We start from the raw sequence: 24,774 nt of genomic DNA on the forward strand, positions 1-24,774 counted from the left end.
AACATGCACAAATTCTCTGAGTCTTACAATCAAAAGAGGATATTATATGAAGACAAGAATAAATTAAGTGCTATGCCATCCTCAATAAAAACAGCAGAAGAAGAAAAGGCATTCACCAAATTCATGCTAGGAATATAAGCAGAAAGAAGGGAGGGGTGTTTATCATTAAAAATCAAAACAACTCTCTATAATTCCATGAAACACAAGCCACCTCTTCCACTCATCACACACAAGACCAAACAAATGCTTCTTACCCAATGAAGTTTAGCTGGAACAATTTTAACCAGTTAACTTTCTGGTTAAATGACAAGTTGAAGAAAAAATAACCCAGAGAAGCTAAACAAAACAAACAACCACCTGTAATTTGATTAAATAGAGATTATGATTACACTGCCAACAAAGGCAACTGGTTTAGTCTGATTATTAAGCAGGTAATCAAAGATTCTACTGAGCTCTAATGTTACTGCATGAAGTTTTAATGAAGCAGCACAGCATCATGTCTTTTAGATGTTACAAGAGTATCAAGCAGGTCTTCTAAAGCAAAACCATAGGAGACTCAGGTAATTTTTGCTCTGTTCAGTTTCATATTATGTTCTTTTTTCCTGCATTCTTCCTACTAATCTTGGGAACTCTAAAACAACAGTAATAGAGCAGAGGAAGTCCAGAGACACCATGGTAAGGTGTCTTACCTTCATACTAGGTAAGAAGGTTCTTAGAAACAAATTGTGATGAGGTACATCTAGAAGAATAAGTACTTCAAGTCAGCTCACATGCTTCATTAAGAAAATTATTCTCATTATGCCATTATAAGGCTGAATATATTTTTTCTTAAAACACAGATCCAGAAACATGCTATGTCACAAGGGTATTTCTATTTCCTTTGAAGAAGACTGGAAAACATTGTGCTAATCATGGTTAACACCAAATAGATAAGGACAGAATTTGGAAGATAAAATCCAATGATAGTTTTGTTATAAAAAAGCAAGAATTACAAATAGGAAAAAAAAAAGTATAAACTATAATAGTGCAGCATGCATAAATAAAAAAGCCCCTGTGCTCTATACAAAGTGCTTTGCTTCATATTATGCCACTAGCAACGTTACTACCAAATATACTTTTTTTTCCTGAGAATTGGGAAAAAAAGTGTTTTCTCTATCCAGAATAAATATTTCTTACTAGCTTTCCTTAACAGAACTGTACAGAAAAAGTTTGGCAGTTGTTCAAAGTGAATGCACTTCAGGAGAAGAAGCTACAGGGTCTCCTAGAATAATGTTGACATTATTCACAATTAAAAATTAAAAAAAAAACCAAACCAAAAACCAAAACACAAGAAAAACCCCAAACAGTCTTGAAATTCCATGCTCTTTAATGGATTTATGTGGTTTCTTGTGTCATTCCCTCCCAGTACAACATGAACAATATACTGTTATTAATTTAAATTAATTTACTTCCCAGGGTTCTTTTATGTTTCACAGATTTCAGCATGTGATGGAGCTTTTCTTGAATATCTTCCACGTGGGTGGATTTTATAGAAGGATAAATTTAGTTTGCAAGGCCTGTTGTCACATATCTGTGTTTTTCTGCACCAGAGTAAGGTACATTAAACAATGACAAAGTCATTAATACCTAAATATGGAATTGCTTATTATATTCATATCTCATTGTCTCACTAAGAACTTCATATGGAAAACAGAAGTCATCTCTTCACAAAAAAGGCCGTGGTCATGTCTTGCAGGTTGAGGAGAAAAGCAGCTTGCCACCACTCTCTTCTACACGTAGGAGTTTGAGACCCATTTCATCTTGGCACTTGAGCATTACTCTGCTGCATTTGGACACTCTTAGATGTCATGATCCTTGATCAGCTTATTCCTGAGAAATAAGCACTGTGTGATGGAAAAGCTCATCTTAAGCATAACAACAGAAGCTAAGAGGACTTCCAGAACTGCTCATGTATTTTACTTCAGCGATCATTAAAATCAATGCACTTAATCTAAGGAGCATGATCCAGAAGTGGAGGTTTCCCGGTCTTCAGCACACAAATCATAAGACTACAGAGTTAGGCATCCTCATCTGCAAAAAGGCACCGGATCAGAAGGAAAACAATTGTGCTGAAAAACTAGTTTCAACATACCTTTTATACTGATGGTTCTGTTCATGGGTTCCTTGAGACTGAGGACAGTCTGGGTTCCAAGTCTTGTCCTTCCATAGAATGAAGCTATTATGTGGAAGATGAACAGTGACATCCACTTCTTCCCTACCTCCACACAGATTTTTGAGTTAACCCGAACTCTGAGTCAGGACTGATAGGTCTGTATAGGCACACTGAGTGAGCCACCACTCTTTGAATCACAGAAAAACTTTGGAAGGGATATCTGGAGGCCATCAAGTCCAACAACCACTTGAGGTTAGGCAGGCTAACAGTCTGGCTGCTCAAGGACTCAGAAGAATTTTGAGTATCTCCAAGGCTGGAGGTTGCCCAGGCATTATGCCAAGCTGTACCAGTGCTGTGCCATATTCCAAGTGAAAGACTTTCCTTCCACGTAGCCGGAATTTCTTATTGCAATTGTGGCCATTGCCACTTATCCTTTTGTTGCAGAACTCCAAGAAATGTCTATAACATCTCCACAATGCCTCCTTGGGTAGTGCTGTTACACCTTGTACTGTCCTTTTCATGCTGGACAAGCCCAGTTCCTGCAGTCCCTGCTTGCTCATGATGTGCTCCAGTCTCATGTTTTCTGTAGTGTTCTCTACTAAACTTGAGTAGGCATGTCAATATATCCCTGTTGTAGCAGCTGTCCAAATGACTGTGATGGCACACTGGTGCCTCTTAGCAAGTTCAAGATCAGAAAGTCCTCGTTACCAGATCTTAGGTGACACAAATACAAAGAGTCTGGCCAGCAGTTCTAGATACTTACTGTTTTTAAGTAAAATAGGAAAATTAGAGTCTTGAATTCTGTTTCCTAAAGGCTGTATGCAGTTCTCAGATATTTTCTTGGCTCAGGAATCCAGCATAAAAAGCACTGGAGAAGTGAAGGGTACAGGAACAATCCATGATTAGTGAGTTAAAAAAGTTATCACCATGTCATAGGTGAAATACAGCCCTCAACTAAGACACACAACTAAAAAGTTATCAGACGATTCCCTCACATTAGTACAGCCTGCTCCAGACCTGCTCGTTCCTGACATATAGTACAAGTAACTAAATATTTTCTGTCTAATCACACAACTGCACAGCATTTGTAAAATCAGATTTTAGCTTTCTGCTTACTGGAGCCCAGGTTTACACTGAAGTTGATACTCCTTTGAATCCTGGTACAATGCGGTAACATTACAGGCCATTCATCTACAAAGGATTAAACTGCAACATTAATCCACAAAGGATGAGACTTCTAACTCTACACAAGAAACCTGTCCTCTCAGCTTGTGGTATCATGCAAAGACTACCTGGGTTTCTGCTTACAGGCCTGAGACTCCAGGAGGCTGCCTGCATGAGCCAGGCTCTGAAAGATCCAACTGTGAGACAAGACAGCATGTTTTAAATTACTGTCTGTGTAATTAGGCACAGTAAAGGCCACCTTCTCATGTGGAGAAAGACCTGTTAATTACTCTGCTGCCTCTCTTCTGCTGCCATTTCTTGTCCTGAAGGACCAGCTGCCCTTTTCGTCTTTCTCTGCTTTCTGCTCAGAATCTACTTCCCCTTTAGAAAAGGCGACCAATATCTACCTATCCCTCCCCTCCCACATAACAGTATTCAATTAGCAACATACCCCTTGATATTTTTAAGCCCCAAACTGTGCAATGGATTGACTAACCATTAAAATTTGATTAATTAAGGTTGCAGAAAGTAGAAGTATAATCTGATACAAAATTAATGCAAAGTGTTCTCAGGATACCAGCCTTAATTAACTTTACTGGAGAATTTTCACTGGCTGAATTCTCATCAGATTCTACCAATACAGTCAAAAATATGTAGTTTCTCAAGAGAAAATGAGGATTTGCATACTTAACTCCTAAACTTGCAAGAACACATTCTCTGGCCTTCAGCTTGATGATAGCTTAAAGGATGCTATGCATTTTTCTTTTAATATTTATACTATTCTATCTAATAAAGTCTTACATACATACTATACCTACAAGCTCAGTAGCATAGTACAAGAGGCAGAACAACGATCTCCTTTATAAACTGGCTCGCAAGTGAGCCTTTGGAACACACTGGGCAAGCAGGCACTGAAATAAGGTTTTCTTTTTAAAAGAATTTTTGAAGTAGTAAGAAACTGTATCTGTTAACAACATCTGGAAAAAAAAATGACTTAATGATGCAGTTTTGTAGAGAGGTTTCCTCATTAGTATATCACAATTATGAACTTTCAACGCCTTTGTTTTCAAACTAGCAATTTGTGAAGGAAGCTAGGAAAAAAAGTAGTAGCTATATAGCACAAAACAATCACTCAGACATATGGATTGAGCCCAGAAATGATATTCATATTTACTCTTAGAGAGAGAACAAAAAGAAAGAGGAGGGATACAAACACAGTAATCTGGAACTGCTAGAGGCTGAAAACAAAGGATTCTGCAAAAGCAACTCTCATATGGTGTTCTGGACACAGCACCGCAAAATACGTATTTTCTAAACTGGGAGGGCTTGGGGATCAGAAATGATCTTCATATTTACTCTTAGAGAGAAAACAAGAAGAAAGAGGAGGGATACAAACACAGTAATCTGGAACTGCTAGAGGCTGAAAACAAAGGATTCTGCAAAAGCAACTCTATGGTGTTCTGGACACAGCACCGCAAAATACGTATTTTCTAAATTGGGAGGGCTTGGGGACTTTTTGTTTGGTGTTTGGGTATTTTTTAGTGGTTTCTTTTGGTGGTTTTTATTTTTTTAAGCTGCTTCTCAGAGACTCCTTGAAAGATCTTATTCATTATAATTGGTGAGCTTTTTCTTTGCATTTCTTCATTTTGTGTTTCATATGCCCATTTCAAGAACTGATTTGAAAGACCCAGTCAGCATGCTCTGACTGAAACAGACACAAGAGGTTCTCTCCATGCTACCAGGTAACATGCGTGAGGCACAGCTGGCAGTCTTCTGTTTTCACAGGAGTCAGGATTTCATTGTTATCTCCTACAAGAGGAGTAGAAAAGACAGTGGGACACTAAACCACTCCCTTGATTTTTAGGCAACATGCTGATGTCAGGAAGAATCTTACCCTGTTGTAGACAGAACAAGGAGCTGTAATGGAGAACAGACTGTACCAAAGCTTAAAATCAAAAAGACAAAAAAAACAAAGTTCTTATTGTCCAGTACAAACAAAGTAGAAAGAATCAAGACACACAAAATAATGACAAGAAATTAATGAGGTACAAAACATTTAAATGAGGCAAACAAAGTGATGAGTCATATGGAAAGAAACAGAGATGTCCAGTTTCAGTGTTTCAACAGTTTGACAGTTTTACAGCAAGAAAGAGACCATTTTAGTGGATTTATTATATAAGTTTGCAATGAACAATTACATGTAAACAGACAAAAGTGCACTAGTCATGCAGGTCTTTTAGGTGGTCAGGGAGAACTCTTAAACTGCTTTGTGCTGCCTTGGAATTCTTCTAACAAACGTTCTTAGTGAGCTTTAGGGAGAGGTCTTTTTAAGACACTGTGGAGAAATTTTCCATACTTATATATTCTGAGTACCAACACTTTTGAACAAGTAAACTTAGTATGCATTTCTTTGGTTTCAGAGTTTTATTTCAAAAGAAAGATTTGTGTCAAGGTAAGTTATCAGTAGGAAAACAATTCTTTCCAACTGGTACAAAACAGAAGCTGTATGACATCATGCAGCTCTCCAGATATTCACAGCTCTTTTGAGCACTTCTGAATTCTGTTTCTGTTCTCTGCTGTAGGAAAAACTTCCCTCTTGCTTTTATTTCTTGGCAGGGCAGGTGAGGGAGAGGGTGGTAGTCAGAAGAGACAGAAGGGTAAGGAACACTCACAAATATTGCAAACCATTGCAGAGACAGAGCAAAAAAGGGAAAAAACCCATGCATTTGCCTTCAAATAGATAGTCATTGGTATTCTCTGAGGAGGCAAGACTCTTCACTCCATCTTTTAGGAATCCTTTCACAATGGACACAGAAGGAGCTGCTTACACTCTAGGCCAGTACTGATCTAAACAGCACTATGAAGTACTTTTTGGGAAGTTATCACACATATAGAATATAGGACAGCTACAAAAAAGGCTGCAGTGGGTAATTCATAGTTATGAACTGAACACATCTGAATACTGAACCTACCACTGCGTTTGCCTGGCATAGGGGAAATAACATCAACTTCAGTTTTCGTTGGGTAACAGAGGCTTAATAGTGTATTTCCTGTAACCTCCAAAATATGCAAAGCCAGCATGTCAGGGTCTCTTTGACAGGATCTTTTTTTTTTTTTTCATTAACCATAAGTGATTCGCATTAATTATAATCCTGTCTTTTAATATACTTTACACTTACAGTTTTGCTTTTTCTACTGTTTTGCCTGGGATTTTTCAGATCAACAGACCTTGGTAACTAAGTCATTACATTCACCCTTTTTTTGTAGAAGATCTTAGATTAACTTTCTTTTGACTTCTGTAATTTCCTTGCTATTCCAAAAAAATTTAAATGGACAGTACATAAGCATGGAAGAAGGAATGGTGAACAGTTCAATTTAAATTTGAGTGACAGTGTTGGGCTTTTTAATCAAGTTTATCCAACAATGTGGGACAAATCAATTCCACTCTTTTTGGTAGCATGTATACACATAGTAAGAGAAAAAGATGAAGCTTGAGGAAGGAGTCAAAATTATTTCAGTTATTAGGTGAAAAAAGTGTCTTTTCAATTGGGCTTTTTAATCAAATTTATCCAACAATGTGGGACAAATAAATTCCACTCTTTTTGGTAGCATATATACACATAGTGAGAGAAAAAGACTAGAAAATTGGTCACACATGCCATCTGAATATGAGATGAATACCACAAAAGTTCCATAGAAATAAGCGGACATCATAAAAGGCTTGTAGAAAAATCTCCCTTGAACACAAAAACGCTCTTGCCAATGTCTTTTCCCAGGAAGCTTGAGGAAGGAGTCAAAATTATTTCAGTTATTAGGTGAAAAAAGTGTCTTTTCAAAAAGACACTTCAGCCTCCTCAAAGCACCTGGCAGCAAGTTTGCATGTTGAGGTAAGTCTTGTAACTGCAAATATGTACTTTTTACTCAGCTTCAGATAGATGGGAAAGCATCAAGTACATCCTCTTCCAAGCAATTATGGAAATAGAAAGTACTTGCCAAAACTGGTACTTTCATCAGAAAACTAGGGCTAAGCCACTCTTTCTGATAGATCCTACTAGATCTGCTCCAGCAAATGAAAGGTTTGAATTATCACTCAGTGCAAGTAGCAGACTGGCTTTTGTCATTTTAAAAATGATAAGAAATTGCAAAGAAAAAAAAGTCTGCCCATAGAAAATGCAGCAAAACATAACAGTCAGTAACACCAAACAATAAAGTTGCATGTTTCACAATTACTTTGCAGATTTGCCATGATTAAATGTCAGGATGGGACCTAGGCATTCCCATTCTCTGCATCCCCATTCCAGTTTCCATGGAAAGGACATGCATGTGTGCAGGTAAGTATGCTGTGGATCACCCAGGTGCACATGGTGAGGCACTCAGTTGGTACTTTAGAGCTTATTCCAGTCTTTGTTTATTCCTCTGGTGTTCAGAGACAAAAGGATTTTCAGAGGACGATAAAGGATCCTTCAGGAGTAACTGGCTATTGTCAGATATAGTTGTGTGCAGATTTCCCAAGTGAAATCAAGCAAATAACTACAAAAGTAAGAATTATGTTTTCATCAAGTTTAATGTGAAGCTCGGGAACCAATCAGCAAATAGGGAAGGAGAAATACAAGAAGAAAGTAGCAGGTGTTCTGCTTTGGTAAGGTTTAGAACAATCAAGCGCTTGAATGAATAAAACTTGAATTAAACTGGTAAAAGTTAGCCCTTTCAGTTAGCAGACAAGCCAGCATTCAGCAAGGTCGTGCATGCAATCTTCTTTATTTTTAGAACCACATACTGACTTCAATGCTGGCTCACTCTCAGATGTAATTCATTCCACCTTAAATAACCAACAATTTTGGTCAAATGTGTCTAAAACCACCCTCAAGGGTAGGACAGAAGAGACTCTTTTTACAGAGCTGATTGTGAGCAGGTATGTAACAACCACTTCAACAAATTTACTGTATCCCTAATAGGCTTCTTTTCTATCTCTATTCTTGATCACTTTAAACCTAAGAGCCTGATTCAATGCTTTCAGTAGCTGAAAGGATTTGAAAAATCATCTTTTCTGATTCCCATTTTACGTTAACTTCCCACAATTAATGCCTCTTTCTTTAGCTTGCTTTTAAGCTTTCAAAGGCTGCTCCTGCATGGAATAAACCCTTATCCTTTGCTGTTTAATCCTACCGTATCTTTTCATGTGTCTCTGAATACTTTTCCCTTTAGTGATACATCAGCTGGGTGAGATATATATATACATATATATATATATATGACAAATATAAGATTTTGGCTTTTAGTGAGCTCGCTAGTTAGAGAGTATACCAGAAATCTGTATGAAAACCCAATACAAGCCTTTGTTCCTTAGCTTATAAGAGGTGTTTATGCCCAAACTGTAAGATAAAAGCACCTAATTAATACCCAAATACACATACAGGAATACATACACATGCAGAAAAGAAAAAAAGGAGAGGAAAAGTTCAGAGCAGAGATCATGGCTACCTTTACTTTGGATTACTCAAATTTTGCTATTACTAATCTTCAAAAAAGAAACTACTCCTTCACTCACATTGGGCTCACAATTGTTCCACAGAGATGGTACTTCATAAGGAAGAAGAGAGAAAAAGTCAGCCACTGGACAAAAAACTGACACATCAACATTATTATGTGTACACAATTACGTTTTTAGATTTTGTGTTTTTGACTTATCCAGAAGGACATATATTAGATCCACCCTCCCATTCTTCTGGTGATATTTAACTCCTATTAACAATTTTCCAACCTGTCCACATCTATGTCCTTACTTAAAAAAGGATCTCTTACAATAGAGGAGTGTTGGTAACAAAATTAAAGTCTAGTATTTTGGCCATGGTTATCAGAATATTAATTACGTTATAAATTAGCATTATATAGGGACAATCCAGAAACTTAAGGTGCTAAATTATGACTTATCATGGATTTTCACATCACTCACAAAAAGACCCACATGTAGAAAGTAAAACTACTGAAAGTATCTACACCTGTTACTATGAAAACCACGATACTCCAAAATATTTCTGCTTTCCTGAACAAGGCTTTCAAATATGCTTAAAGATAGAGATAAAGTAGAACATTTTACTGAAATTACTGCTCCATGAGCAGAGTAGGAATACTTCGGAAAGGGGGAGGGGATGGGAAGGTGAAATTTCTTCAACAGAACAAATGGCAGATTGATTATGTGTTCAAGAAGAATGTCACAGAAACAACATTAGCTGAAAGACAGGTATCACAGGATGCAGGATGCACAGAAAGCTTCCACTGTTTTCAGCAATTTGAACAGAGAAAAGCCAGACAAATTAGCTAAAAATCTGGCCTGTTTCAACAGCAGCCACATCAAAGGAGAGACAGGTAAACTAAGAGGTTTCTAAAAGGAGAATTTATTTTCTAAACAACATTCAAATCACCTACTGGGAAATGGCATCTAACCCACAACAATTCCAAGAACAAGTTTTGCCTTGTTCAGAAGAACAAGTTGACATAAGTAAAAAATGCACAAAAAACCTTGACAACAGTTTAACAGTCATAAAACTGTCCTAGTCCTCAGCAGAATTCAGAGACATTGTTTATCTCAGAACAGAGTGCCACTCTAATCCTGCTGATAGCCACACCACACAAAAAAAAACCAAAAAAACCCCAAAAAAATCCAACGCAACAAAAACACCCAAACTCAGAAACTCCATCTTTGCCACCAAAATTCATGCAAGAATAGAATTATGAAAGATGACACTGAAGAGCAGCCCTGAGAGTGTAATGAGTCATTATCAAGCACAGAGACACAGGCAACTGCTCCTCTCAAGAGCCACACAAAAAAAACCCAAAAAAACCCCCAAAAAATCCAACCCAACAAAAACACCCAAACTCAGAAACTCCATCTTTGCCACCAAAATTCATGCATCCAACGCAACAAAAACACCCAAACTCAGAAACTCCATCTTTGCCACCAAAATTCATGCAAGAATAGAATTATGAAAGATGACACTGAAGAGCAGCCCTGAGAGTGTAATGAGTCATTATCAAGCACAGAGACACAGGCAACTGCTCCTCTCAAGAGGAGCTGCACAAAAGAGCTCACTTGCCAGAAAGGTGCTTGGACACCAAAATGAAGTGCTCAGGTGCTGTCTTAGGCTCAAAAAATACACAACGTTCAGATTACACAGTCTGGAAAGCAGAGGAAACTCAGGATGCTTTCTGCACTCTTTTTTTCTCCCACTGCAGTAGGAAATTAAAGCAACAAACCACCACAGGAAGATGAACATTTATTAGGACACTGACCTCAGAACACTGCTAAAGTTTTCTTTCTATTCTGCCTTGTAGCTGGCTTAAGAAATAATATGTAGTTATTTAAGGTGTGTAAACTGCTAGTCTCCAAATAAATGTTCAAGACAGTAGTTAAGAAATATGGTGCTACCAAGAGACGCAGAACTTTAAACACAAAAATTTTACACAAAAAAAAAAATCAGTAGAAAATTATACTTGCAAAATGAGTACCAGTCCCTGCCTTAGCCAAACCAAGAAAGCTAGAGGAGGATGGAGGAACAGAAATGCAAAGAGTGGACCTGGAAGACCTAGAAAACTTACACAAAATGTATTTGCATAGTGTGCTATCCCACTAGAAACACTGCTTAACAAGCAGAGCAGCAGTCTGTAACGGATGAATGGTCTTCAAAAATTGCTTCTATGAGGCACAAAAGTGAAAGGAAAGAGAATTTTCTGCCTGGAAGGAAACAGCACGGGTCAGCGTGCTGCAGCAGTCATCAGAAATCAGTACCTTTCTCTGGAGACTTGCATAAGTAACTCCCTGATCTGCAGCCTTATTGGCTGTAGAACTGTGGGAAAACAACATTTAAATAACAGCTTTCATCCCTTATTTCCAAATATTGTCAATGAAAATGGAAGTGCTGAAAAGTATTTTGAGATCTTCCATGATGAAAGGGGTCACATAAATAATACATTTCTCCAGTATCTGAGAAAAGGAGGATAACAAAAATGTTTCTTCTTGCTCTTGGGTCTGTACAGCAATTCCCTAAGTGTGCAGAGTGTACAGCTGAAAAGTATCTTCTAGAGTGACAATTAGCTAATGAATTATACCATGCAAAACACTTTCAATTCCTTCCTTAAATGCTAATGAAGTCATTCCCCATTATTGGCTAATATTAAAAGCCTACTGTTACATGAACATGTAATGAATGCTGAAGTATCAGCGAGGAAGTGATATTACATGCTTAAATTTCTTATCTAGTATCTGTGTTCCTCTGGGTGCAGGCTATCATGTTCATCTTCTATAAATACCCATTCAAACTTTATCTGTTCTGGAGATGCTTTGTGCACGAGTTGGGGATGACTGAAGGCTTTGCACCTGTTTTTCACCATGTAGCAGGGATTTTGCTTTTGTAAAACTGAAGACAATGTTGCCATTGCCCCAGTCAGACCTAGTCAAGTAGTACCACATTAGGTATAGAGAGAAAAATTAGACTTTAAAAGGACACGTAGCAGTGGTGGCATTATTTTTGCCTATTGTCACTTAGAGTGAATGACACTAGCATCAATACAAGTCTTACTATCATACAATATTATAGCTGCCATTCAATAAATCAGCACCTATAGTCCCTGCAGGCAACTAAACACACAGGAAAAGGGAGGGGAAAGTGTTCCATAAAACCTAAAACTATTCAGAATAACTTAAGAGAATTCCCTGTTCAGGCCAAATACTTTGCTTGGAAAAAGCTTTGGTGTTTGTAAACATTATTAGCTTAGTATACAAACAAGCATATGATAAAATGGGCTTATTTCACTGACAAAAAGCTGTAGTTCCCTTAGGCTCTAATGGCATGCTGTAATCATTTCGATAAGTTATGTCTCTTTCTCAAGTCATACAGCTTCTATATTTATGCAGACTCCATTCACATCTCTTATCACGCTTTGACTCCACGAGACCTTACAAATAACAGTCACTTAAAATGCAGCAGTCTATTTTTGGTTTTGTGTGGTTTGTTTTTGGAGTTTTTTATATAAAGTGTTTCACATTATGCCTGCCTTTTAGAGTCTGAATTATTTTCACATGCTCCAATTCTTATATGCATTAACAAGTCCTATTCACTTATTTTCTGTTTCTTATGCCTGAGCTCAAAAATGTTAGCCCAACCCAGTAAAGCTGCCATCATCCAACTACTTTAAAACAAGAGTAATACTAAACAAAGAAAGGGTTTATGACTGAATTTCTCTGTAAGGCTACACACTACAGTTTGTGCTTTCCTAGATTTAAAATGCATTTTTGATATCCAGGTATCAACTTTTATGCCTCCTGCTAATGGCACCAGTACCTTAATGTCATGCAAACACATTGTTTTATTGATCCTACAATGAAAAGGAACCTCGTAGGGACACAAGAGGTCAGTCCAATTGAAATGGAACGAGTAACTGGACAAAAATATACATAGTGAAAAAAATGGGAAAGGGACATAAATATGAAATTATTGCACTATTAAATAAAGTTTCTAAATCCTGCACGTCAGAAATAAATTGTCAGGAAGTATAAAAACAGTGTCAAAGAATAAATCAAATATGAAATAGAGCTCATATGTACAGAAAGGGTGCATACAGTAAGACAACTCTGTTTTGGAGAAAAAAATGTGACAGACAATCTTGACTCGTGAGAAACTGAAAAGGAAGCAATTGTTTAACATTACTCACATAATGTCAATTAAAAAGGCGCCCAATTAAACCACGAGGCAACAAATTTTAAGGGAAAACAAAGAGACTTTTTTCCTTACACTCCACATGCTCTGAATCATGCCAAAGGATACTGTGGAGCCTGTGAACAGAAATCAGATCAACCAAACACATGCAGCAAGGACAAGATGTCTCCTGCAATTACTCGTAATAGTGCAAACATTGCTTTGTGCCCAGGGAACTCCTAATCAATGCTGAGCACCAAACACTGGGAGACTGTATCAAAAGATGATTACTCCACCTAATTTAGTCATTACTTCTCTAAGCATCCTTTACTGGAATCTTGCCAGCCATCTTTATTTAATAACAGACTTACATTCTTACAAGCTACATTGTAATACACCACAGCTTTTTTTCCTGGAACAGGAAGAGGTTTTTTCCCATCCTATAGAATTGGAATTGGCATCTGACAGTCACCATTCTAGTGTGAGCAACTATTTCTTTAATTTATTAGCAACACTAAACTCAAACAATCAATGCCATCTGTCATGTACCACAGGGAAAAAAGGTTTCAAATTTCATTAAAAAAAAAAACACACAAAAAATCCAGAGCTACTCATAATACTAGTTATGAGGAGTTTTTGCAAAACTTGAATGAAACATCTTTTGTTCCTTTTTTATGTTCTATATTTCTTTCAGTGTGTAATAGTGTTGTCTTGGAATTCACTAGCATCATACAGATATCAAGAACTTTCTGTGCCTCAAGTTGGCACCTTGGTAAGGTTGAAAGTAGCTGAGTCTGTTTAGCCTGACTGCACTTTCACATTTACATCTTAGCAAACTGACCCTTTATATCAAAAATTTTTCTTGGTCTGCCTGCAGATACATGGTTTCAAAGATGAAACACATTTTTAACTTCCTCTTTGACTGTGTTAGGCAAAAAAAACCCAAAAAATCCCCCAAAAATAAAAAATCCAAGGCAAATGTAGAGAGCTACAGAGCAGGAATATTAGGCAGAACTCTAGAAATTCTTTGAAATTCAAACTGAGAATCCAAGTGACTCATGAGATTGAACAAAGAATACAGGAACTGATGGAACATTTATGTACCTAAACTTAATTTAGTGAGCTTAGAAATTACTTTTCTATGGCAAAAAGATATATACATATTAGGCAACAGTCTCAGTCAAGGTTAAGTTCTGCAATTATTTCCTTTCCCTTGCTTTGTGAAGTGTGAAAGGGCTGTTGAGCTTGGCCTCAAGGAATTCATTTCAGCTGAGCACAAGACTTACGAGTGTATATAATCTGTGTGCTCATGATTTTTGCAGCTCTTGGGTTGACTAGTTATCCACAAGGCAGCAGGCATTTCCACAGAACACCTTGTGAAGGATTCAATGACAGCTCACTTGATGAGCATCACAATTTTGACTCTTCTGTGGTTTACCTCTCTCCTACCTGCTAATAACCGACAAGTTAAGATGCTGAACAGGAATCAATTTAAGGCTGCTGCTGAAGTAATAATATCCTTTACCAACATGATCCACAGTATTTTAAGTGAGGTTTCACATGTACTATAAACAGCATCATGGAAGGACCATTAATAAGCATCTGTGCTATTTTAAAACAACAGGTGGTGAGATCGTTTCACCAAAGTTATGTGCTCACCATATGTGTAAGTGGAAATACTGTAGGAGGTAGAAGGCAAATGAGTGAATAGTTAGCAAATATATATATTATATAATATATATAATTATATGGATATATTAAGATCTATATGATCTCATTAAAGCTGCAGCACATTTCATGGGCTAGCTAACAGCTGCCAAAATAACTTCAATATACCTTTGAATATTATGGAATAGTTGCTAGAACAAAAACGTGACAAAAAGAAGCAGTCAGAGTAAGAGAAACTAAGACTGTATGTTAGCATAAGACCCATTTGCCTCTAACATGTGATGAGCCATCAGGACATGAGTGCAGACAGGGATACAGAACTGTGCAGAGAGCAGGCAGTTGCCATAAAGGCAAGTTAAATTCCTCATGAGTCCTATAAAGCCAAAGAACAGCAATGCAGCCAATTTTTAAATTTGTTTTAATAAAGGTTAGAAAACACACCAAATTCTGCTAGAGAGAACTACGCCCCAGCTGACATGGAAATTCTTCTAACTGCAGCTCTCCTCACAGTTCATGTTTTATCCTTAGTTCAGCCAGGGAAGAAGAGTAGAGATGCCCTGGAATCACTTTACAATCACAGAAATGCAGCGTGTCTTCAGTATTTTAGGGAAGACAAAACCCACTATCATATCTTACTGGTTTTACCATACAAATTAAAGGAAAAATAAAAGAAAATTTTTGATCTGGCATTTGGCTGGGACATTTGCACCAACTGTCCTATAAGAGTCCATTTTGTGTTACTTTCTCCTCCTATATGATTATATTTTGAGACTGGGATATATACTAGAAACATACAGTTCTTGTACAACCAGATCATTTATTTTATAACGTTGTCTTAATACAGTAATTTTCTAAGAGTAGACAATATTGAAGTTTTCTCAAAGCCAGTCTCTCGATGCATCATGAAAGCAATACATATAAATAGATCCATGCTTTTCCTGCTGTTTACATGCAGTCCCCTTCAAGGGAAAGGCTTCAACCAGCTTTCTTTTGCAAGAAGCATACATGAACTCAGCATTTCTATCTCCACATTTCATATTAAACTCAGGGGCTCATTATCCAGGTTGTGAAGCAGTGACTTACTTGAATGTGTCAAATTCAAAATAAGATTATCAATACCTGTCTTGTTGCCACCACTAATATACTATAAATGGATAAAACACTTAGGTCTCTTTAATGATTGCTACCTTTGCAGTTTACTGAGCACTCACATCAAGATCCTCTATTGACAGTTAGTCCAACAAGGAATCCATTTGCATAGTAGGAGAAAGTTTCAGTTTGTGCCTGGCATTTATTTTCAGAAATAATTTTTTTCTCTCCCAGAAACATGAGCTATTGCACATGAAGGACATGCATTTTGAAAGTGTGAATGCATTTCTTCAAAATAAAAAATGGTATCACTACTGTTGAAATACTCTTGATTGTTTGCACATGCTAAAGTTTTAAGTTAATTGTGTAATATCTGTCCCCTTCTACCCTGCTCAAGCCTTTTTAAATAGAATTCTTAAATTGGAAGAAATAATCCAACAGAAAGCCTAGTAACAACATAAGTGAAAAATTACCTGCTTGCTCTGAGACATAGCTATTTCAGTTAGTTCAAACAGCGCTTGGTAACATCACTTTTAAATTCTCATAATAATAGAAAATAAATTCAACTGAAGTGTTTCATCTCAGCCCTTGGAAAGGACCAGAAGTGAAATCAAACCTCTGCAACTTCAAGTGCATTCAAGGTCACTGGGGTTTCCAGTTTGTTCTACTAAGGCAACAAGCCTTTTGCAAACATTCCCATCTGGTCCCCACTAATAAAATTGGGTAAATGAACCTGCCGGTTCAAAGGCTGACAGCAGCCTAGAAACCTCAAAGATAATTAAGCTCTTACATATCTGAAGAACAAACCCAGATGAAGAATTCCAAAATAGCAGAACCTCTGAGGAAAAAGACAACTAAAATCTCAGCTGCTACCCAGTCTGTCTGGCACCAACCAGCTGGCCAACTAGGCTGTTCTTCCAGTCAGTGGTGCTGCTGCCCCAGATCAACCACAATAAAGATGCTTTCCTTTGGCTGTCAGAAGTATGGAAAGTTACAGTAATAGAAGGAGCAAGAAGAGTTTGGGAAAGAAATCTGTAGGCAGTGGATTTACACCAGTTACACCATTGAACTATACTCACATTGATAATTACTTATACTTTTTCTTCTATGGACATGTGCGCATTACACCACCTGCCTTTACAGTACACAAGATAAAAACAAAAGCAATTCAAGTTTGCAGTGGGGTTCTTGATCAACCACTGCTTCATCTCTGCTACCATATTGCATAAAAAAAAGTTAATTTTTTAAGAATAAAGAGTCTTGAAAAATTAGGTTTGCCAGGAAGCATGAAGAGCTAAATTTGCTGTGACAACATTGTGTCAACATTAGTGAGTAGTCATAGTACCCCAGCTTGCAACAACTGCCTGGGGTGCCATTACTTGATTTCTTCACTCTGGTGAAGAAACTGACTTTTTATAGATTGAATGGGCTAATATGTGAAGCATCTGAACCCAGCTACATGGTTTCTTTTTCAAACCAAATGCAACTAGAGAAGAACATTGCTGAAACCGTCTGCCATGCTTAATTCTAGAAAGAAAAAAAACCAATAGAAATGTCCTAACTAATGCTTCACAGTTTTTACAGGAACAACATAAATGTATGGTCGATGAAAGACACAAGTTTGACAAAACTTTGTTTGTTTCTTTTTCCTAGTTTGAAATACATACATTACATGTACCACAACTTAAAGCAACAAGGATCATAGTTAATGACTGTGCTTCGGAGAAAAGATTTGTCTGTTGGACTGATTTCTGACTCTGCAGTTCATCACTCGCTCTTTGTTTCAGCCTTGTGAAAGCTCAATTGTTTTTAATACACATTTTCTGTCTCTGTAGCTGTCATTTGCCTTCTGCGTACCCAGCAACAGTACAGACTGCATTTAAATATCTTCCCAGAAAAAATGACAACAAATAAAGCAACTCCCTGTTACCTCCCTAAGGATTACTAGGTGCCACTCTAGCACCACGACCAGAGGCTTCAACCACAACCACACCATCTGAGCTTCTGTGAACCCTTGGGTAACAGGATCCTCGAAGATGAGCTATAGGTAAATAGACATTGAATAAAACAACCTTGAGCTTTCAGTATCCTGCTTCCTTTTTCATTAAGAACAGATTAATTCCCAATTCTTTACTTCCCACAGACACAGTCATTGCTTTCATTTCCAAACCACACAGAGCCATTAACCACTACATACGCAGATAGTTTCTATTCTAATGAGCTGTTGTCTGCACACCTCCTGTATTGCTATACCTGCTTTAGGGCAAGTTTTCTTTTTTAAACCAGAACAAGCTTCAAAAATAAAACCAAACTAATCAACAAAAAATAAAACCAAACCAAAACAACCCAACAAAAACCACCAGTGTATCAGGCACAGAAATAGGTCAGGCAAATTTTTTTGCCTTCTCAATTCCAAAATACCACAAAATTTGATGTTAAGACCTATGCACATACCACAATGTGTAATGTTAACAGCCAAGCTACAATATGCATATTCTTGTTTTTTCCGCTTCTACAGGTGACATGATAGCACAGCAATTCACTAATTCTTCCATTAACAAACACACGCATTTGAATTTTGCTGCTATTTTGTTTGTCGTGAGCCTTAGGCTAGATAAAAACGTATAACGGGTAAAAACCACACAAGTCTTGATAGAAGACGACAGAATCCATTTTGGTGTAAGGGCCGGTTCCCCAACTTCTACACTCTTTAGTTTCCTGTGAGGCGACTTCCAAATCCAGGACGTGCATGAAATGACATTTTTGGTTTTTTTTGCTTCTGTTCCCTTGAAGCCCTTCTGCCCTAAGATGTCTTCCCCGTCACTTGAGGAACGCGCATCGGACCGGGGAGAGCGCGGGCTCAGCCCCGCACCTGTCGCATCCCTCCCGCTCCCGCTCCCACCGCCAGGCTGCCCCGGCGCGGGCACGGAGAGCAGCCCGAGCGGCAGCTGGCACCGAGCCACCGCACATCCTGGCCACGGAAGATAAAACGCACCACTGTGGCGCTTCAGAGAGCGCAGCCTTGCCGCTTTTGGAGGGAACCACGGCAGATGGCAGGAGAGGGAAAGAGGAGGAAGCTACGAGCCGCAGCCCCGCTCCAGAGGCTGCCCGGGCAGGGCAGCGGGCAGGGCCGGGCCGGGGGCTCGCAGCGGCAGCGCCGCGCTCCTCCGGCCGGGCAGCGCCGCAGCGCCCGCCCCCGCACCCGGCAGCTCCCGCTCACCTTTCAGCGACCGGCTCAGCGCATCTTCCTCCCTCCCTCCTTCTCTCCCGCAGCGGCTGCTGGTAGCGGCCCAGAGCCCTCGGGCTCGGCGGGTGCCCGGCGCTGTTCCTCCCTCAGCCGGCGGCAGCTCCCGCTGTCACTTCACCCCCACATCCCGCCGGCGGCGGCGGCAGCTGCTGCTCCTAAATTCACGGCGCTCCGGCGGCATGAAGTCATCCTCCCCGCCCCCTCCGCGGGCCGCCGCACTCCGCTCCCGCCGCGGAGGGGGAGACGGCCCCGCCGGCCGGCGGCCCGAGCCCCGCGGGGCCCCGCCGCTCCACCCGCCCCGGAGGGAACGCCGCTCCCGCGGGAACACCCGTGCCCGACCGCCCGGGAGCCTGCGAGGGGCGGTACCGTCTCCCGGGTGCGGTGGCGGTCCGGGGGACCCTCCCCAGGCACGGCGGCGGGATGGGCCGCTCCGCCCCGCGCCAGCCGTGCCCTCCCGGGGCTCCCCTCCGCGGGCGCGGGCAGCGCGGAGCTCCGGCCGCAGGGCTCGGCACCGCCCGGCCGCACCGCGCTGAGGGCAGCATCGCGGGAGGGCAGCTCCCGCCGCGCTGCGAGGCCCGAGCCAAGGGAGAGCGTCCCCGGGGAGGGCTGTGTGCCTGGGTCTCGCCGTTTGAAGGAAAATTGGCTGTAATCCCTGGTGCTCGTGGGCGGGCTCCCTGCTCCCGCTCTCACCTCCCGGCCTCAGGACGCTCCTGAGCTCGTGCCCCTAAAAAAAATGCAGTGCTCCTTGGGATGCTGCAGGAGAGCTCCTCTGGCAGTGGCTCCTGATCTGCGCGGAAGGGGAGAGCAGAGCACAGGCACTGTGCTGTGCTCAAGGTCACCTGGGCAAACTTCCCCCTTACCAAGGGCGTCCTGATATTTCTGAGACCCAGCAGTAGGCAGCATGTCTATTTTTGTTACTTACAGAGTGCTGTGCACATACTGAGTGACCGACAGGCTTGTAAAGAAGGCCGGATTCCTATCACAGTTTACTATCCCATGACCCATCCCATACGCACGACAAGCACAGCTATATTGCTACATAAACAACACCAGGCAGTCTAGTTTGGATGTCACCAAATGCGTGTCACTGATGCATGCCAAATCATTGTAGTCTGAGAGCTCTTCATATCTTAAGAGCAAGTCAGGGTTGTGTCTGGTCGAGAGAAGCTATGCTGGATGAGCTGCCAGGAAAAACAAACACAAGAGTTTCCCAGGTGCTGTGCCTGCTCAGTTGACCCAGTGGTCAAGTGGTGCCTTAGCAAGGGTTTGGAGTAGACTCGTGCTGGAAATGTTGATGGTCTCCGTTGTGGTAAGGTCTGAAACATGAAGAGCTGCCTCAGTGGCCTGGGTAGCGGTAGGAAGACTGTATGTAGTGGTAGAGGAAAACAGCAAAGGGAAATCTCATAAAGTTCTTAGTCTCTCAGATAAAATATAAAAACTCTGAACCTAAGTTCCCTTTTGGAAATTAATTGTGTTTATTTTTATGGAGGTTTATGGTACGGCTTTTCACCTGTGCAGTCCTACAGTTGCTCTATTTTGGGCTGCTCCTGTTTACTCCCTGCCTTGAACATCTTCTGCTGATTGGCATTGCAGACCTGAATGTGCAGCACCAGCAGCATCTCAACAGTATTACTTAATCTCAGTGATTTGACAGTGTGTTAGGTTAGGTGATTGAAGGTTCTTCTCCACATGCACAGAGGAGTTTAGGAGCACTTGGGCAGGTGGGGGAGCCAGGTCGGGCAAAGGCAGCCCATGCCCAGCCTCTCCCAGGGAAGCCTCAATTCCCGTGGAGGTGGGGGACACACCCAGCAGTCAGCCAAAACTTTCTGTGTGGGTGTTACTGCCTAGGGTTACGCGACGCGTCATGGAATGGATAATGGAACGCTTTGGGATTAAGATTTATGAGATGTTTAGGGAAAGAACCAAAGACAGGGAAAGGAAGGGATCAAGGTGATATGAGAATGAGCACGTGTGAGAAAATAGTGGGATGAGGAGGTAAATAGGGCAGGTCTGGTGTAAACAAACTGCTGGTCAGACTGCTTGTCTGGCTATGCCCTGCACCTGGTGAGCTCAGTCTCTCCGGGACGCGTCTCCCAGACTAGACTCTGTTTCTAAACCTCACTGTGTGAGAGGTCTCCCTGTGCTATATGTGTGCCTCTGCATGGCTCTAAGTGCCAGCAGCAGGAGTCACACCTCAGGTTACAGGGACTCGTGCCAGAGAGGAGGACAGGACTTCACCATTCATGCCATCTGTGTTTGAGTGTTTCTGTCTATGTTGATCTGTGTAGCTGTCCCTGTGCTTATTTATATATATATATATATATATATATTCGTGTGTACACACTTTCTGTGTGTGTATGCCTGTTAGGAATTGTGCTTATTTTTATATATATATATATATATTCGTGTGTACACACTTTCTGTGTGTGTATGCCTGTTAGGAATATGTGTTCAGACTTGCTGCTGACTAGGCCTAGGAAAACGTTGCTATGGCAGCCTCTCTTCTATTGGGCTATATGGTTCAGCAACTCATAATTCACTACATGATTAGCATACTAGAAAATCCTAGATATGTGCAAAAGCAGGAATTATTAGTATTTAATTTGTATTATTTCTTTGGTAGCAGTAAATCCCAGAGTCAAGAGAAGTAAATGCTCTTGGCCCAAGGGTTTTAATTAGTATTATTCAATATACATGATTGCAAAAGCAAGGCAATGAGTGAGACACATAGGATTTTATTTTAGTAGAGAAAATATATAGATATTCATCATTTAGCAACATTCAAAAAGCCTGTTTTAGTCAGAGGATATAATCTTTGATTTAGCAGTCATGGGTTCAATCAGTTTTAAATGAATGTCAATATAAATTGATTGAAATCTAAGCATTTCAGCTTTAAAAAGTATGCTGCAGGGAACCTAAATATAGCTCTTGAATATCTGAATATAGGGAAAGTCTGGAAATGTCTTCAGTAAGTGAGAATATTGTATAAGGAAGACTGTTTATTTGCAAAGGGAGTGACTTCAAACAGGATTACAGAAGTAGTAAGAGGAGAACGTGGTGTCTTAGAGGTCAGAAACAGAAAGGATGAGGTGAGATTTGCCAGCATTCAAATTAAATTAGATTGTTAAATAATAAACAGCAAAAGGTGCATCACTTGTAAAAATGTAAAGAAATCCTGAAATAAAGAAGTTGAGCTTTTTTTTAGTGAGGAAGGGGTGAAAAATCAAGGCTCTCTTGCTCAAACTGAGTACTGGCTTTCCTGATAATTGCTGACTGGAGTAAAAGGTGAAGCAAAAGAAAAACAATGAAGGGGAATAAATGAATCTGTACAAATGGATGTTACTGTTTTCATAGGGAGATTAAAATCAAGAGAGTGTTCAGAGGAGTAAAGCTCCATCTAAATTTGTGAAGTCAGAGGTGCTGCCCCATTCTTGGAGATTGTCAGGTAGTACTGGTATTTATGAAATAAAAAGAGACCTAGGAATTCACAGTTAGGTGGCCTAATTGGTGATAGCATGCAACACCACAGAGCCAGTAGTACAAGAACATAAGAAGAGACAAGGACCACTGCACACAGGCTTCTTTAAAGTTTATACTACTGAAACTAGAGAAAATTGGTTGTACTGAGTATAAGAAAAGAACTCTAATCTCCCATGCACTTTTTTTTCTGCCTAAATAGCCTACTTCTTATGGACCTGCTTATGTGGCAATTATTTGTGTTACTTTCATGTCTTCCAAAATGCAGATTATTTGGTAGTTTCTGCAGTGCAAGCCAATGTGCTGGTTCCTGAAGAGCAATAGATTATATTGCAACTGTTATAAACAGTTATTATAATTGTTATAACCAGTTTATTTGTCAGTTTGCTGCAAGCTTTTTTTTTAATATTAAACTGAGTACTAATATACACTTTAATAACAGAGTTCTTCTGCATATCCTCAGACTGCATTTAAATGAAAGCAAGACAATGAATAAACAGTTCTTGTGAATTTTTGCCAATTTTTTAAGAGATGTGGGCAAAAATTTTACATAAACATTCAACAAATGACTGAAAAAAACAATTGTCACATGTCAGCAGCAGTGCAGCTTAAGATACTGAGCATTATTTTACGGTTCCCATGGAGAATATAGTAGAGTATAGTAGAGTACAGTAATATTCCTACTGGATATCAAAACAGTCTTACTCATGTTGAAATACGATGTAGGAGTGCACCATAAGAACCCGTAGTTACACCCCGTAATAAGTTAATATCCAGTTGATCTATATGTTTATTTGAAGTAATTTCAGATCCCACAAATAAAATTATTCACAAAATAAAAATTGCGATAGGCTTTCTACTGAGAAAAGACAATATTTAAAAAAATTGATTTTGAAAGAATGGTGTCTGTAAATATTTTTTAAAAGCAAGTAGATTAAGCTGGTTTTCTATGACCACTGTTTCACTTCCTTACTCTTCTTTTCTTTCTTTATTCTTTCTTTCTGTTATGGCTTTATAAGCTTTTAAGTAAATTAGGTAAATTAACACATTTTATTCAGTTGGTTGGAGTGTAATATATATGCCAAAACCAGGACTCAAATGTACTGTGATGAAGAAGAATATTGCAAGATGAACTGCAATGTCAGCAATACTCAAATAGACTTCTTTATAACTGAACCAATATCAAGAAAACATTTTTAAAGTTGTGATATATTTCTCCAATAATTTCCAAACCATGTGAGGGAATAATTCTTAAAGTAAATTCTGGTTGATCATTTAACAATAAAAGAATATGAATTCAAAAGCATTCAGTATATTATTTTCTAATCTTCAGCAATAGTAAATTTGAAGTAATATGATCTGGTTGTACATGGTTTAGAATAACCAAACTCTGGATGCAGACAATCTGCCAGTGATTCTCAGTATCCTCCTCTTAGTGCTAGTTGCTTATTTTCTTAGACTCAGATTTTTAAGGCAGGGACTGTTAAAGATTCAGTTTGTACAACATTGTTAGGCACGAGCAAAATGCATTGATAATAATTTATGGCACTTAACAATACTGTGAACTTTTGACTTCTGTGCACAGGACTCAGCTGCACCCTAAGTTACAAGTTTCTTCAGCTGACAGTCATGGGAGTTGTGTGTGCACAGGGGCAGAGCCTGGCCCTTAGCCTCCTTGACGTCAGTAGGAACAGATGTGTTCTCCTTTCTTTTCTCTTGGAGCTTCCAGCATTGTCTTATTACAAAGGAGTCTGACTTTCTTGATGCTTTAAATTGAAACCTGCTTGGGTTTTCTAATTTTCCACTGTCAGCTTCATTACTTGCTTATATGTTTTCTGAAGTTGGTAGGAATAATAGTCTCATCATAGCGTTTTCTATGCTTAAAAATACATTACTAGAATTGTAACATAAAGCATCTCTCCAAGTGGGAACAATAACTTTTAACAATATAATGTTGCTATAGTGCATATGCCATAAGGGGAGAAATTAAGACATTAAGCAGTCTCAATTCTGGTATTAGCCACAATGTTTTCTGAGTTCTTGACTTGTCACCTTCTGTTTTCTCACATTTTTCAAAGTAGTATGTGAAATCTGTTACATTTTAAAGAAAAAAAAATACTGTCATGACAATTCTGATACCTGCACAGGTCTTCAGTATGTTTACTTATGTGAATGGATATCTAGTGACCTGGTGTAAAGTTGTCCCTGCCCGTGGCAGGGCGTGTGGATTAGGTGATCTATAAAGGCCCATTGCAACCCAAACAATTCTGTGATGTTAAAGTAAG

General features: G+C 39.5%; 2 protein-coding genes across 3 annotated transcripts in view; one reads left to right on the forward strand and one right to left on the reverse strand.

The window, feature by feature from the left end:
• The window catches only part of PKIA (cAMP-dependent protein kinase inhibitor alpha), a 44,815-nt gene extending 25,005 nt beyond the window's left edge, over positions 1–19,810 (reverse strand). The window contains exon 1 of one of the 2 annotated variants that reach the window (XM_039702824.1): positions 19,703–19,810. The gene's annotated coding sequence lies outside the window, so the exon portion shown is untranslated. Of the gene's footprint in view, positions 1–18,985; positions 19,121–19,702 lie in introns of those variants that run through there. The other variant, XM_039702823.1, reaches the window with a different exon arrangement.
• Positions 18,754–19,673, forward strand: LOC120499210 (serine/arginine repetitive matrix protein 3-like; the record flags this gene model as incomplete). The annotated part of the gene is made up of 1 exon (XM_039702767.1): positions 18,754–19,673. A coding segment is annotated over one exon (792 nt), but the record flags the coding sequence as incomplete, so codon positions are not given.
• Positions 19,811–24,774: the final 4,964 nt, after the last annotated feature.

This window comes from Passer montanus, unplaced genomic scaffold, assembly GCF_014805655.1.
Source record: "Passer montanus isolate IOZ18808 unplaced genomic scaffold, ASM1480565v1 scaffold16, whole genome shotgun sequence".
NCBI classification, from domain to species: Eukaryota; Metazoa; Chordata; class Aves; order Passeriformes; family Passeridae; genus Passer; species Passer montanus.